The sequence below is a fragment of the Gymnoscopelus microlampas genome (assembly GCF_963454915.1).
Source record: "Gymnoscopelus microlampas genome assembly, chromosome: 13".
Taxonomy (NCBI): domain Eukaryota; kingdom Metazoa; phylum Chordata; class Actinopteri; order Myctophiformes; family Myctophidae; genus Gymnoscopelus; species Gymnoscopelus microlampas.
Window position 1 is genome coordinate 21,900,084 of NC_139950.1, and position 13,996 is coordinate 21,914,079.

A 13,996-nucleotide genomic window follows, 5' to 3' on the forward strand; every position below is an offset into this window, starting at 1 on the left:
CAGACTGCACCAATGCAACTCCTTGCAACTGCCATTGGGGATAATGGTTGCAAGTTGTTGCAAGTTGCAAGGAGTTGGCCTGGCCTTTAGACAGAGGTTAATACTGTACTGTTATTAATATCAGATAGAACTGTAATGGTCCTGAGGGGAAAGTTGTTTCAGTTGCCTTACTAATTGCAGAAGATACATCAAGAGAGAGGTATGTGGTGGAAGAAGTACACTGATGTATTCACTTTGTAAAACACAATATAAAAATACTCGCATCAAAATATAACAGTACTCAAACGTGTTAAAAGGTCTAACGTTTTCAAAAATAGCAGATACAAGCTTTATTAGATTATTTTGTAATAATCTGAATTGGCAAAGTATCTAGTAACTAAAGCTGGCAGTATGGAGTGAAAAGTACAATATTTGCAGTGGAGTAGAGGTAAAAAATATTGGAAAAGCGAAATACTCAAGTAAAGTAAAAGTAAAAAAATACCTCAAAACTGTACTAAAGTAGAGTACTTGAGGACTTGTTGTACTTAGTTACTTCCCACGATATGGTATCCAAGACAATGAAAGCCAGGCCAATTAGAGATGTGAATGTTGGAGAAACAGCACCCTCTGGTGGACATATGCGTGGGCATACCAGAATTTAATCAGAATCAGAAGTTAGCGCCCCATATGATGAAAACATGAATAAGAATGGTGTCATTCTTTAGTGCTGGATTTGTGCTGCATTGTAGGCTACCTTACATTTTATAATTTGTGCTGGTATCATTTTTTTTTAGATAATTTGAAGTTATGTGTTTAAGAGCTTTGCTGAGCCTTGCACCCCCCTTTCTTTCGGTCAAAATCGAACAAAAAATGTCTCATTCTTTAGTGCTCTAATTTGTGCCGTTGACATCAACAATTGTGCTATTTTTTATTTATTTTTATAAATATGTATTTATATTCAAAAGGAGGTATTTAATGAGTGACGTCATTCTCCGCTGCACCACGGCCCAAATTGCTTCATTCTGTTCATTAGTGATTTCATTGCACAATTTGCACCTGTTGCTATGCCTAGGTGTTGATTTGATGATACATTACTTGCACTTGTTGAGAGAGAAAGTTTGTCCAGTGTCATCTAGTTCAGAGAACAGCAGCATTCCTTTTTTCCCAGTGTGCGTCCATTAAAAAGTAAGTAATATTATTTGTAGTTTCTAGTTGCACATATGCCTTGTAAAGTTGACTGGAGGTCGAGGCTCCAAAAACAGTCAGAGATGCTATTTTGTTTTTTTTATTCCTCCCACTTCTCCTCCACCAAACTCCAGTCCAGTGTAGCTTATTACAGTGCAAAATGAATATTCCAATAGCAAAAATAATACTGGCCAAAAATACAAAAATAGAAAACTCAGGAAAGACTTAGTGCAAAACTTATCAAAAGGGAAAAAGGAACAAAACAAACTGCACCAGGCTACGCCCTGTAAAAAGGCCCTGGCAGCTCTCTGACTGGGCTCTTAGGACTCTGCCTGCCCCAGCATAACTAACTCTCGGTACCTGCAGTCTCCTTTTTATAGGAGAGGATCCTACCCTACCACAAACACAGGAACCAATTAACCTTCAAAAGCGTATCTACAAGCTGACAAATATCTCATGAATAACCCAATAAGAATAAATAGATATTGTACTTTTAAACAAAACTCCATTTTGGGTTGGAATTCAATTCAGAAGACAATAGAATACTTTGCTCATAAACATTGTGAAACACCCCTCCTCCTATATAAACAACAGTTTATATTCCAGCAAATGTAAAAAAGAATAATGGAATATGGGAGAGAAGACTTATTTGATTTTTTTTTGCATTGCAGGTGCAGACACAAGTGTAGTCCAGAAGTTAATAGAGCTGCTGCCCTCCAGCGCTGAGCTCCAAATGTCTGATGACCCAGCAGACACACAAACTTCTGGACTTGGTACAGATTTTTTTAAGTCTTTCCGCTGAGGCTGGCTCTCAGTTTGAGCAATGATATAGAGATGGATTACATAATGAATTCTCAAATATGATATGCTGTAAATTAGGGGTGTGCATCTCTCTCTTATAGGACGATACGATAGGTATCAAGATACATAGGCTAAAAAAAAAAAAATCCTTTGATTTTGCTATTTTTATTAGGAAGAAAACCCGGACTGGATTCAAGGATCTGTTTCCTGATCTTAAAATAGTAAAATCAATAGGAAGTTGACATTTTTATAAAATGCGAAATAGTACCGGGTTGGGTGATGTTCTATATTGTCAGAATCAGCTTTGTTTATGTTTGTTTACGGGCTAAAATAGCCTCTCCTGGGCCTCTTCCCTGTATAATGTAAGTCAATGAGGAGCATATTTTGAATGATCAATCCCTAGTCTCTCTCTCACACGCACGCACGCACGCACGCACGCACGCACGCACGCACGCACGCACGCACGCACGCGCACACACACACACACACACACACACACACACACACACACACACACACACACACACACACACACACACACACACACACACACACACACACACACACACACACACACACAGGTGAGGGTATGCACAATGGTTGGGTGAATGGGGTTACATGTGATGTCATAGCTAGCTGATGATAATGGCCACCTAGTGTTTACGCTGAAGGGATAAAGGAGCCCAGAGGGTCCCATGGGGGAACACACCATCAGACATGGCCCAGGCGAAGGCGGCAGGAGATGCAGTGAAGAGCCAGCGGGAGTGTGTGGAGATCTACTCTGACATGGCCACGGTCAGCTCCAGTGCAGGTGAGCTCATGTATTGAAAAATCCTCAGTGTTTGTTATACAGTGGTGGAAGAAGTACTCACATTTGCTAGTTAAGTAAAACTATCAATACTGAAATGTAGATATTCTCTGTTAGAAGTAAAAGTCTGGTAATCGAAATTGACTTCAGTAAAGGTATAAAAGTTATCAAAATATACTTAAAGTACCAACATTAAAAGTACTCATTACGCAGAATGTCCAATTTCACGTATTAAAGTATTAAAATGTATAAAAAAGAATTTGAAAATAGCAGATCTACAAGCTCACAACGCGTCGCTTCGTGACGTGTTGTGAGCTTGTAGATCAGCCATTTTCAAACAGCCAAAGTATATAGGGCTGAAGTGGTTAATGTATGTTTTTTTTTAATAATAATCTAAATCTACAAAGTAACTAGTAACTTAAGTTTTCAAATAATTATAGTGTCGTAAAAGTACAATATTTGCCTCTAAGATGTAGTGGAGTAGAAGTAAAACTATTGAAAACTGGAAATACTCTAGTAAAGTAAAAAATACCTCAGAATTGTACTTAAGTACAATACTTGAGCAAATGTACTTAGTTACTTTACACCAGTGGTGTTAACCTCGTCAAACATACCTGAGTTGAAACTGTGTAGCCTACTTGGTCTGATCTGGTTTCCTTCTACATGAAACGCAATGCGTTGTGAACTTGTTGATCTGCTATTTCTGGTGAGTGTCCCCCCCCTGAATTGGGATGCTGGGGTTGAAGTTGTTAATTTAACTCAGATTTGTATTTGGACACTCTCAGAGTTGCAAATGGATGACTTAACGCTTAGATTATAAAGATGGTAGTGACTCTGTATTAGTAGGTTACCCAGATGAAGGAGCTATGAAGACAATTAAGTAGATTAAAAATAAGGTGACAATGCCTTTATTACAGCAAATCAGTAAGGTAAGGTTGTAGTTAATGTATTAGCCACTCATCTAATACGTTTAATATAATACGTTTAATAATGAAGTTAAATCTGATAAAGGTATTTGAATTATAATTGGATTTGTGGCTAACACACTCATTTCAACACTAATATTAAATTACACAAAATAACACAAATATTATAATATATAAAATAATAATATAAAAGTTAAATCTGATAAAAAATATTTGAATTAGCGTATTTTGTGTTAGTCACTAATCTAATAATACTTATAATCTAATATTAAAGTTAAATCTGTATCTCCACTAATTAAATTAAGTACTTTAATTACTGTAAATCAGTAAATACACTTAATTTAACAAAAAAACACTAACACAAGTCATCAAATTTTCTTTTTTCATTAGCTTCTTCAGTTAAGTTCTTCAGTTCCAATAGTCTTCTTCTCAGCATTTGCTGTTATGTGAAAGGACAATGTCATCTCACTCCCGCAATTTGACAAATTAGTCACTTTATCAGCTATTGTAAGTGGTAATCTGGTCAAATCCTCTGGTCTCTGTTAACTTTTTCTCAGGAGATCGGCTTTGGCAGCCAAAGCCCCTCTGGCTCTCAGGTTGCCCGATGGCTCTAGGAGCCATAAAAGTGTCCGTAATCCCTCTTTTTCAACACAGCCATCAGTGAAATGTGCTCTGACAAATGTATAGGCCACTTCCTGTATGATGTGAACTTAGGGAAGATGCTAAACAAAACCAAAGAGACCAAATGAGTCAAGAAACACGAGCTGGGAGTGTTTTGACCCTTGATTCACATTTCCAATTAAAGAGAATGGTTTGCGCTGTGTCCATTCCAAGCACCGAAACTCTTCCTGTCACCCTGAACATAACTCCATAAGGGTCCATTTGGTTCCATTTGTACACTCATCTGATTAAATGAACTCTGAGGATTTCACTGTGTAGATATTGGAGACTCAGCCAGGAAGGGGCCTTCATGTGAGACTTCCATGGGTGTTGGACTGGCCAGGCACAGCAGGGCCTATCCGTCCCCTGCAAGACGCCGCCATCGGACCACCTTCAGCCACAAGCAGTTGGAACAACTGGAGCTGGCGTTTGGACAAAACCACTACCCAGATATCTACTACCGTGAGGAGCTGGCGCGCTTGACCAGACTCAACGAGGCGCGCATACAGGTGGGGAACATCTTATGCACAGGAATGCAATTGAGTACCAAATTCCTGATGTTAAAACCACGCTTCTTGGGTTATATATTACGATTTTTCCGTATTCAAAATCCCATGGACATTTAAAAAATCACATAGGGTGGCCATAGCTGAAAGGTTAGAGAGCCCTCCTGACAAGTTGCCAGTTACGATTCCCAGCCCTGGCAATGTCTCAAGGTGCCCCTGAAGGTACAATAGTTGATTTGCAGGCGGCTTTCTATTTTTCTTTCTTTTTGGATAAATTAATACTTTTTCAGTCAGTGCTCCACTGCTCCAACATATGAGCAAAATGCCTGGACTTATTTTATTTAAAACATTTTTTGTATATTACATGATATTTTAAAAAAGTGTCTATGGGACTTTGGATGGGACAAAACCTTCAAGGGGTGTGTGTTTTTTTGTTTTTTGCGTCAGTACTCTGTATGGTTGGAGATGACATTGACAGATACCACTGTAATTTCTCACATTTTGGTTCCATAGTTCAGTATTACTCTGTGTGTTTGTTTTTATCTAACTCTAAAATCAAATGTGACAAACAGAAAAAGACATCCTTTAAAGGTTATATGGATGGTGCGTGTGTGGTTCATATTTGTTTAGTTTTGGAACGAAACAGACAACTATACTGCCAACTATCAAAGACGGAGTGCCTTGGAATTATTTTCTTTGCAAGTCTGCAGTCCACACCATTTGGGAGTTAAGCAGTACTTCTTTGAAAACACTTTTTTGTTTATACTGTGTATCACTTCAGACCTACAGTAGCTTTCACTCTGTAAACTCATCAATGTTCATTTATCTATAAAAGTTAATTATGTACAATTCTCCCTCCACCACCACCCGACTTTGGAGGAATAACTCTGAAATATTAGACCCGTATTTGTTTCATTATGAGAACAAATTCCTCTAAGGATGCAACATTTTAAGTGCCGTCATAGTGTAAGAGTGGCTCTGGAAGTAGAGTAGCTGAAGCAGCCTGAAGGTTACTGGTTTGATCCCCAGCTGCCCCTGGTTTCATCTCGAAGTGTCCTTGAGCAAGACACTGACGCCTTTCGTGGTATGTGAATGTAATGTGCTTAGGAGAAAGACACGATAGAATTTTACCCAAATGCAGACCAAAACATGAACACATTGATTTGTTTGATGTGTCCTCTTTTTTTCTCTCTGATATTTCATCACTTCAACAGGTGTGGTTTCAGAACAGACGAGCCAAACAGCGCAAGCAAGAGCGGGCCTCCCAGAAGGTGCTGCCTCTGGGTATGATGTCGGGACACGGGGCTCTGCTGGGCAGCATGTGTGTCCAGTCCTCAGGAATCGCACGGCAGTACTACCCCCAGGCCTTGGCACACATTCCCCGCTTCTCCACCGTGCTGTCCCCTGGTGGGTATGCCCATCACCCAGGCGGCCCCGTCGGCCAGTGCCCGTGTCCCGCGGTCCAACCACAGCCAGCAACCCCACACCCGCATGAGGAATGGTACAGCCCGCTGAGGAGTATTGGAGCTCCGCCCACCAGTCTCACATCACCTGTGTTCTCCATGTCAGCTCTAGACCCCGTCTCTCACTGGAGCTAAACATGTCCACCAGCGGTAAATGTTTTTTTAGCTACTCTCACAAATTGATTAAATTAATGTTTGTGTGTGTGATGGTAGCAAGGAAAATGTCTGCCTTGAAATATTACACCCATGAATGTAAGTACTATATATCTAATACATTTGTGATTTAATCAGATCATCTTTTTTGTTGTGTTTGTTTGTTTGCCTGTTTGATTTGATGTATTTGAAAGTAATAACCATACAGAATGATAAGAGTACAGGTTAAAACCATCAAGGATAAAACAAAGTCCAGGACTTATCTCCATTGTGGTCATCACAGAAAACCTGACTAATCTAAAGTATGTTGAATAACATTTAAAAAAATCCCTACATCAGACTGGAACCTTTTCTATCAGCCATGATTTGGTTGCAGTGTCCAGGCTGTTCCACTAGATGGCACCAATGCATTTGAAAGTTCCCTTACCTGACAGTCCTGAATGTATACAGGCACACTAACAGTGCTAGATCTAGTGAACACTATTGTCCCTGACCAGAGTAAAGATACTTTAAAAACACAGGGACCACTCCTTGAATAACCCTATGAATCATGGTCAGTCTCGCCAGAGTGACCCTTCCACACGGAATCAACACATATGTTTGTTTGTTTTAGGCCATTGGAAATAAAATAGCGATGTTTGGTAATATGGAATAATCTAGGTTTTGAAAACATTGACTGAGGAATTTCAGGCGCCTGCAATTTTTTCAAAATTAATATTATGTGTTTTTTCCCCTCTCTCCACTCCAATAAAAAAAAACTTCAATAATTACCTAGAGTAAATTGAAACAACTTTGTATTTCTTATGGTATATTATGGACTGTCATGAATGGAAACACTGTCCATCTATTTGACTGTAAATTAAATGCATTCATTAAATTAGGCACACTCCCCTGGCCTATAACAATCTCATCTAATATGTGATTCAGTGTACTGAAGGGAGGCTTGACGTTTCAATGGACCGAGTTGTTCATTGCACTGTAGATAACATTTTGACTCGTTTTACGTTTTAAAGCTTTGCATGATAGGAAGGAACAATCTTCTGCAAAACAAATGTCTTGATCAGGTAGTCTGAACATTGTACATCACAGAAATATAGTTTAGCTCTCCCACAGCAAAAGCATTTCGATATAAAAACAGTATGGGAACGACAACAATGTCCTGTTATGTTCAACACTACTGTATGAAATATTTAGGTAGGATAGATATTTTTACTTATTTAGGAAAATAAATAATGTATGTTTTGTAGTATCGTACACAGCTAAATCCTGAGTATTAATTTAACTGTGTAAACACTGATTTTACTGTACACAAATCACTTATCAAAGCATTTAATAAATAAAATATTTTACTACCGTGTGCTTGTTCAGTAGTTTGGCTCAAACAGACAATCTTAGTACACAATTTTGTACAAAGATTTGGTGATGGGAAACAATAGATGAGATGAACATCTGTAACTGCATTTGACAGCATTTAATAATAGATCACATTCCAGAGACAACGAACACAGTTGTATCTGCCAAAGCTACATGGTCATTTAAACATTTGCATTCAAACAACCTCAATTAATTGGACAAACAATACTGAATGACAAAAATATAGATCATCTGTAAGAAATAACTCATAATATAGTACAGATGGACTGACCGCACAAATGGGTTTGGTCACAAACATTATATAAATATCTGTTGCTGTAACAAGCTGCTAATATTTAGAGCGAGAGGACTCAGGCTACATTATTTGTGTAACGGTACACTGAATAACACCACAGCTTTACTGGAAATGCCTGAACCAAACATTTACGTTTGAATCTTACAGTGGGAGAACACTGCAGCGGATCAAACAATGATCTAGCAATATGCCGTGAAGACTAAATGACTGAAATTGACAGTGTCATCTTTGTCATTTGTATAAATTAGCCTTAACCCAATAAGACCGGGAACGCATCTCTGTCATTTTAAGATTTCTTTGGCTATTCAAAAATAGCAGATATACAAGCTACCCCCAGAAGCAAAGATTTTAGATACAAATGTTCGCAATGGTTTTTTTTTAAATAGCAGATTTACAAGCTCATGTGCCACGCTACAGTATGAGCTTGTAGATCTGCTAATTTTGAATAGCCAAAGAAATCTTAAAATGGCAGAGATGTGTTCCCGGATTGAATGGGTTAAGTTCTAGGTTATGTCTAGTAAGGTCTAGTGATGAAGAATATTACACATGGCTCAGATTTACATTCATTCTGTGATGACAAATTAATCTCAAGTATCAGCTCGCAGGAGCACAAACAGCGGTTCGGTTAAGGTAGACTAGGCTAGACTACGTTGGAGATGCGTGTGTCATCTCACACCAGTGGTTCTCAAACTTTGTCATGTCAAGGAGGACCCCCCAAATCAATATGTATTTGGCCTATTTTTCAAAAATAGCAGATGTACAATCTTGTGAATAGCAAGTATAAAAACATGGATAAAGTGGTTTAAATGATTGTGATGCTGCTGTATTAACCCAACCACCCCTGGGGGGGGGGGGCGGACCCCACTTTGAGAACCACTATCTTACACCATCAGAGATTACTTTGACAGCAATGACAGTGAATGTAACTTGTGCTGCGTTCAACACGATCGCTAACTTTCATTAAGAAGGTTGTCAAGTGGATCTGGGATGACACTATGGCATGTCACATTAAAATCCACATTACTCTGAATGTCACCTCAGTTGTCCCTTTAAGAAGAAGGAAAAAAGATTTCAAACCATCTCATGAATTCAAGAATGATAGCTAAAGCTCTCTATGCAAACGCCAACACAGACAGTAGAAACCTCTAGTAAAGGCCACTTTAAAGCCTAATTTATACTTCGTCATAGGACCGTGTAGCTCGGCGGAAACAACACATTTTCAACAGAAGAAGGGGTCCAATGTGGCGTGGCTTATCTTAGACTGCATATCGTTTCCGTCGGGCAGAAACCTTGTACCTCCATATTTCAAAATCGTCACATACAAGGTTTCCACCCTCATAATGTCCAAAACTGTTACTTTTCAGGATTCAAATTCAAAAATAGCAAAAGTAGCTGATCGACAAGCTCAAAGCGGTCCGCTTCGCGCCGCACTTCGAGTTTGCAGATCTGCTACTTTTGTGTGACGCTGTAGTATGATGATCAAGTAGGGTGTTAATTTACAAAATAAATAAATAATAAATAAAAGGTTACGATACGGAGATACAAGGTTTCTGCCCTACTGCAACTATGGGTGCGTTGGGAAATACAGCAATGAGCGCACTGGCCAATACAAACTAATAGGTGAGTGCGCTCCGGTGCGCAATTTCCGAACGCACCCTATATAGTCTGTCTGAGGGCAGTGACGTCCGTACTATTACGTCAGTCGTCTCCATATTTGGGCACAGTTTCAATCCGTTCTGAACGCCATCAACTTCCATTACAAAATCAAAAGTTGAGCTCAGCCCTGGACACACACACACACACACACAATTTCCATCGAGCAACATGGTCGCACAACAAAGTACAAATTGGCCTCAAGACAGTTATTAAGTCCCCCGTTTGTCTTAACATCTGAAAGCAATGAGGTGACATGATGAATCATTTTGCTTGGTCCACAATGTTGGATGTCAATGCAGCAAAGGTATTCCTTTAGCTAGGGTATGACTGATTCTGATTCAGTCCCTGCATGAATGCGCTACAACAGGGACCTGGCAGTTGCATTCATCACACTGTGTGGGTGCTATTGGGCTATCAGGGTGTTTTAAGCACAAGGCACAATTTCTACAGCGACTTCCTGTGCTACATGGATTTGACGGAGACAGGAGCAAGGAATCTATAAAGAAGGAAGGACCAGAACATATCACTTCACAGCTTGTGAGAATACATTAGAATAAACAGTTTGGATGGCATTTGCATAACCTATTTCCTATTCCTTGCTATTACTATTTCATTTCCAAGGCAGTGAACCGGGCTCTTGTCTGCCATAAAGTTACTGCAAAACCAACTCAAGAATTGACGTAGCCGTTAATGATGCTCACAGACCATATGAAAGTACCAACAATTCTTGTTGCAATACGCAGAGTCAGAGGAAAGACCAAGCTGTAGCCTGCCCGTTCACCACTACGGCAGCTTTTCAGTTTGGCTCTCGAGTACGCTCGTACAGCCTTCTTGACACTTCCTTCTTTATAGATTGCTCGGGTGAGGTTGTGTGAAACTGACACACGACCCCGGTAGTGACTCTGTGTCTACCCTTCTATTCCAGTGACTTGGCAAACTCTGCGTAGTCTATGTAACCATCGTTGTTTTTGTCATCGTCTCTTAACACATCATCGATTAGGTTGATGAGGTCCTCTTCTTTCATTGGCTGGCTGTCCTCTCCTCTCTCCTGATGGAGGAAAAGGAAAAGGACATCTTTGTTTAACTACTTTCAACGTGGTGTCCCTATTTTAGGCATGACCTTATAGGCAACTTTTTCAAACATAGAAAAAATATAATTTGAAAATGTAAACGTCATTTATACTGTGTTGCATGAAAATAGCTGATCTACAAGCTCACAATGCATTGTACATCTGCTATTTTTAGTTTACTTTAGTTACTAGTTACTTAAGATATAAATTATTACATTATAAAACATACGTTAGCCCTATTTTATACCTAAGCTATTTGAAAATAGCCGATCTACAAGCTCACAACGCATCGCATCGCGGCACGTGAGCTTGTAGATCGGCTATTTTCAAACATTGTAGTACTTTTGCTTTTGGTACTTTAAGTATTTTTTGATACCAATACTTTTGTACTTTTACTCAAGCACATTTTGAATTACGGACTTTTACTTGAAACAGAGTACTTCTACATTGCAGTATTGATACTTTTACTTGAGTACTTTTCCCACCACTGATACACACCTCTTTGTGTACGTGTGTGATGGCTGTGGCCAGCTCCAGCCCATCAAGCAGGTTGTTGCCGTCATAATCGTGCATCTTAAAATAATGCAGCTGGAGTTCCTGGTTTGACATCTCTTTCTCTGGTTTGTTTATCACTCCATCTAAATGCTCCATGATGTGGCTTTAGGAAAGACACAGGAAACGGAGACAGAGAAACAGTCAGGGGCCATTTGATAACAATCATCCATAGACAGAGGAGTTAGTCATATTATTTGGAAAGATAGCCAGACAGGATATCTTCTTCTTCAAAGTTTCCATTTCGTGCCACGCTTTTCTCAGAACATAACTTATAGCTTAACCCTTTAAGACCTGAGGCGATTCTTGAAAAAAATCTAAATCCTAACAGTCTTTGTAAAAAAAAAATAAAAAAAAATGTTTTCAAGATTTTTCAAAAATAGCAGATCTACAAGCTCATAGCGCGGCACTCGGTGCCGCGCTATGAGCTTGTATATCTGCTATTTTTTGATAGCTGAAGAAATCGTGTGTGCGTTCGTGTGTGCGTTCCAGGTCTAAATGGGTTAACTGGATTTAATGTTTTCTCATCATTCACAACGATCACTGCTAGTGGCTTTTCTATACGTATATAACCATCAGCAAGACTATTATCAAGGTTATCCCTCACAATAGCAAACACCACAACGTATGAAATGACAGCGTTTGCGAATTTGTAATAGTTTTCATCACAACACCTGCATTCCGCAAGAATGTACTGTATTTACTAACGGATTTCCCAGATCTGCACGGTAACCCAAACGGCCAGCAAGGTTAAACAAACAGTGTTCAAAGTTCAATGTTCTATGCAAATAGGCCGGTGCAGGTCATCTCCCACAGAGCACAAATATGAAGAGTTTTTTTTCTGTTACTCACTCTTTGTCCTGCACCATGTTCTTATCCAGATGACCGTGAGCGTGGTTCTGTGCATCATGTGCTACATTCTCTGGGGCCTCCGGCTCCGCTTGTGAATGGACGCACAGTATATGGGAGAGGAGGAGGATTAGACAACCCCACTCCTTATAGTTGTAGCTGCCCCTGGAAGTTGGTCTCGTCATTCTACAAGACACATTGAAAGAGGGAGGCACAGACAAACTTAGAAATAGATAGACAGATGTTCTGTGTCTCTATGTCTCTATAATTGTATAGCTATACAGATAGAAACACAGTTGCAGTTAGAGGCTGATGATATGACAACATCACAGCCTGGATCTCAACTAGGTATGGGGATGAATTGAATACACAGACAGGACCACAATGGAAACAAGCCCTTAGGGCTTTTTTCGTACCACTGTACTATTTGCAAACAAACTGTTAAAGTTTAAAGCAGAGTTCAAGGAGCTTTAGTGTTGTACAAATAAACTACATTGGGGACCCAACTACAGGATGCGTAGTGATGATAAAAAGTACAGTAATCATCAAACACGGTGAACACAACCACAAACACTGGAGGAAAAAGTACTCACATTTTTTACTAACTTAGTAAAAGTATCAATACTGCCATATAGAAATACTCTGTTGCAAGTAAAGGTCCGGAATTCAAAATGTACTTGAGTATAAAAGTACAAAATTATTGGCATCAAAATGTACTTAAAGTACCAAAAGTAAAAGTAATCATTATGCAGAATGTCCTATTTCACAAGTATTCAATATGTATATAAATCTATTGAAAATAGCACATCTACAAGCTCACAATGCATCGCAAAGCGACACGTTGTGAGCTTGTAGATCTGCTATTTTCAAATAGCCAAAGTATATAAGGATAAAGTTGCATGTTTTGTAACAATAATACAAATCTACAAAGTAACTATACTAAAGTTTTCAAATAATTGTAGTGGAGTAAAAAGTACAATATTTGCCTCTGAGATGTAGTGGAGTAGAAGTAAAATACTGAAAATTGAAAATAATCCAGTAAAAAAATACCTCAAATGCACTTAAGTACAAAACTTGAGTAAATGTACTTAGTTACTTTACACCACTGTCAAAAACAGTGAACAACACACACCCACAAAGCAGTAGAAACATCCATACACTTTGGCTAACACCATTGAGAGGAGCATATAAAAGGCTCTGCTAGCAGCATGAGTCTAATAATCAAGATTATTACATTACAACATAATGCAATACAAGTTACACTACACTCTACACAATGTGCTCCAACATGACAACTACAGCCCATAAACCATAGTATAATACAAGCATAAAGAGAAAAGTCACCTCTTTCGTGTATGTTTCCTGCAGACTGACTCATCCGCTGTCTTTTTTGGCCGCCGCGATTCGCCGTAGTCACCTTTCAACTGTGGGACACGACAGCTAACTCTGATTGGACAGCATCACATACGTCAGTAGCCATGGATCACACGACGGTCGTCTGTCACCGGCGTCATGGACGAACTTCAACCTGGTGTCTGCACCTTCTCTATTTACATCTACATAAACGTTCAGATTTCAAATATAAAGGGCTTACCTCATGGCCACGGATGTTAAAATTGTGTTCGGGTCCTCAGAAGTACCCGTGTTTTCCGTATTATTTTTATATTAGCATTTTAATCCGATCGGTGTTTATTTTCCCCGTTTTTTCGCCATATGCTT

The 13,996-nt window shown here is 39.2% G+C and overlaps 2 protein-coding genes across 2 annotated transcripts; one reads left to right on the plus strand and one right to left on the minus strand.

Moving 5' to 3' along the window:
* Positions 1 to 2,682: 2,682 nt before the first annotated feature.
* Positions 2,683 to 6,463, plus strand: prop1 (PROP paired-like homeobox 1; the record flags this gene model as incomplete). Its single annotated transcript, XM_084076053.1, has 3 exons — positions 2,683 to 2,776; positions 4,639 to 4,868; positions 6,080 to 6,463. 3 exons carry the CDS (start codon positions 2,683 to 2,685, stop codon positions 6,461 to 6,463), a joined length of 708 nt encoding a protein of 235 aa, XP_083932179.1.
* A 1,474-nt stretch (positions 6,464 to 7,937) lies between these two features.
* On the minus strand, positions 7,938 to 13,666 carry mcfd2 (multiple coagulation factor deficiency 2, ER cargo receptor complex subunit). The gene is made up of 4 exons (XM_084076832.1): positions 13,622 to 13,666; positions 12,281 to 12,463; positions 11,375 to 11,534; positions 7,938 to 10,854 (listed from the first exon to the last, which is right to left on the minus strand). Exons 2-4 carry the CDS (start codon positions 12,460 to 12,462, stop codon positions 10,723 to 10,725), a joined length of 474 nt encoding a protein of 157 aa, XP_083932958.1. The 5' UTR covers position 12,463; positions 13,622 to 13,666; the 3' UTR covers positions 7,938 to 10,722.
* Positions 13,667 to 13,996: the final 330 nt, after the last annotated feature.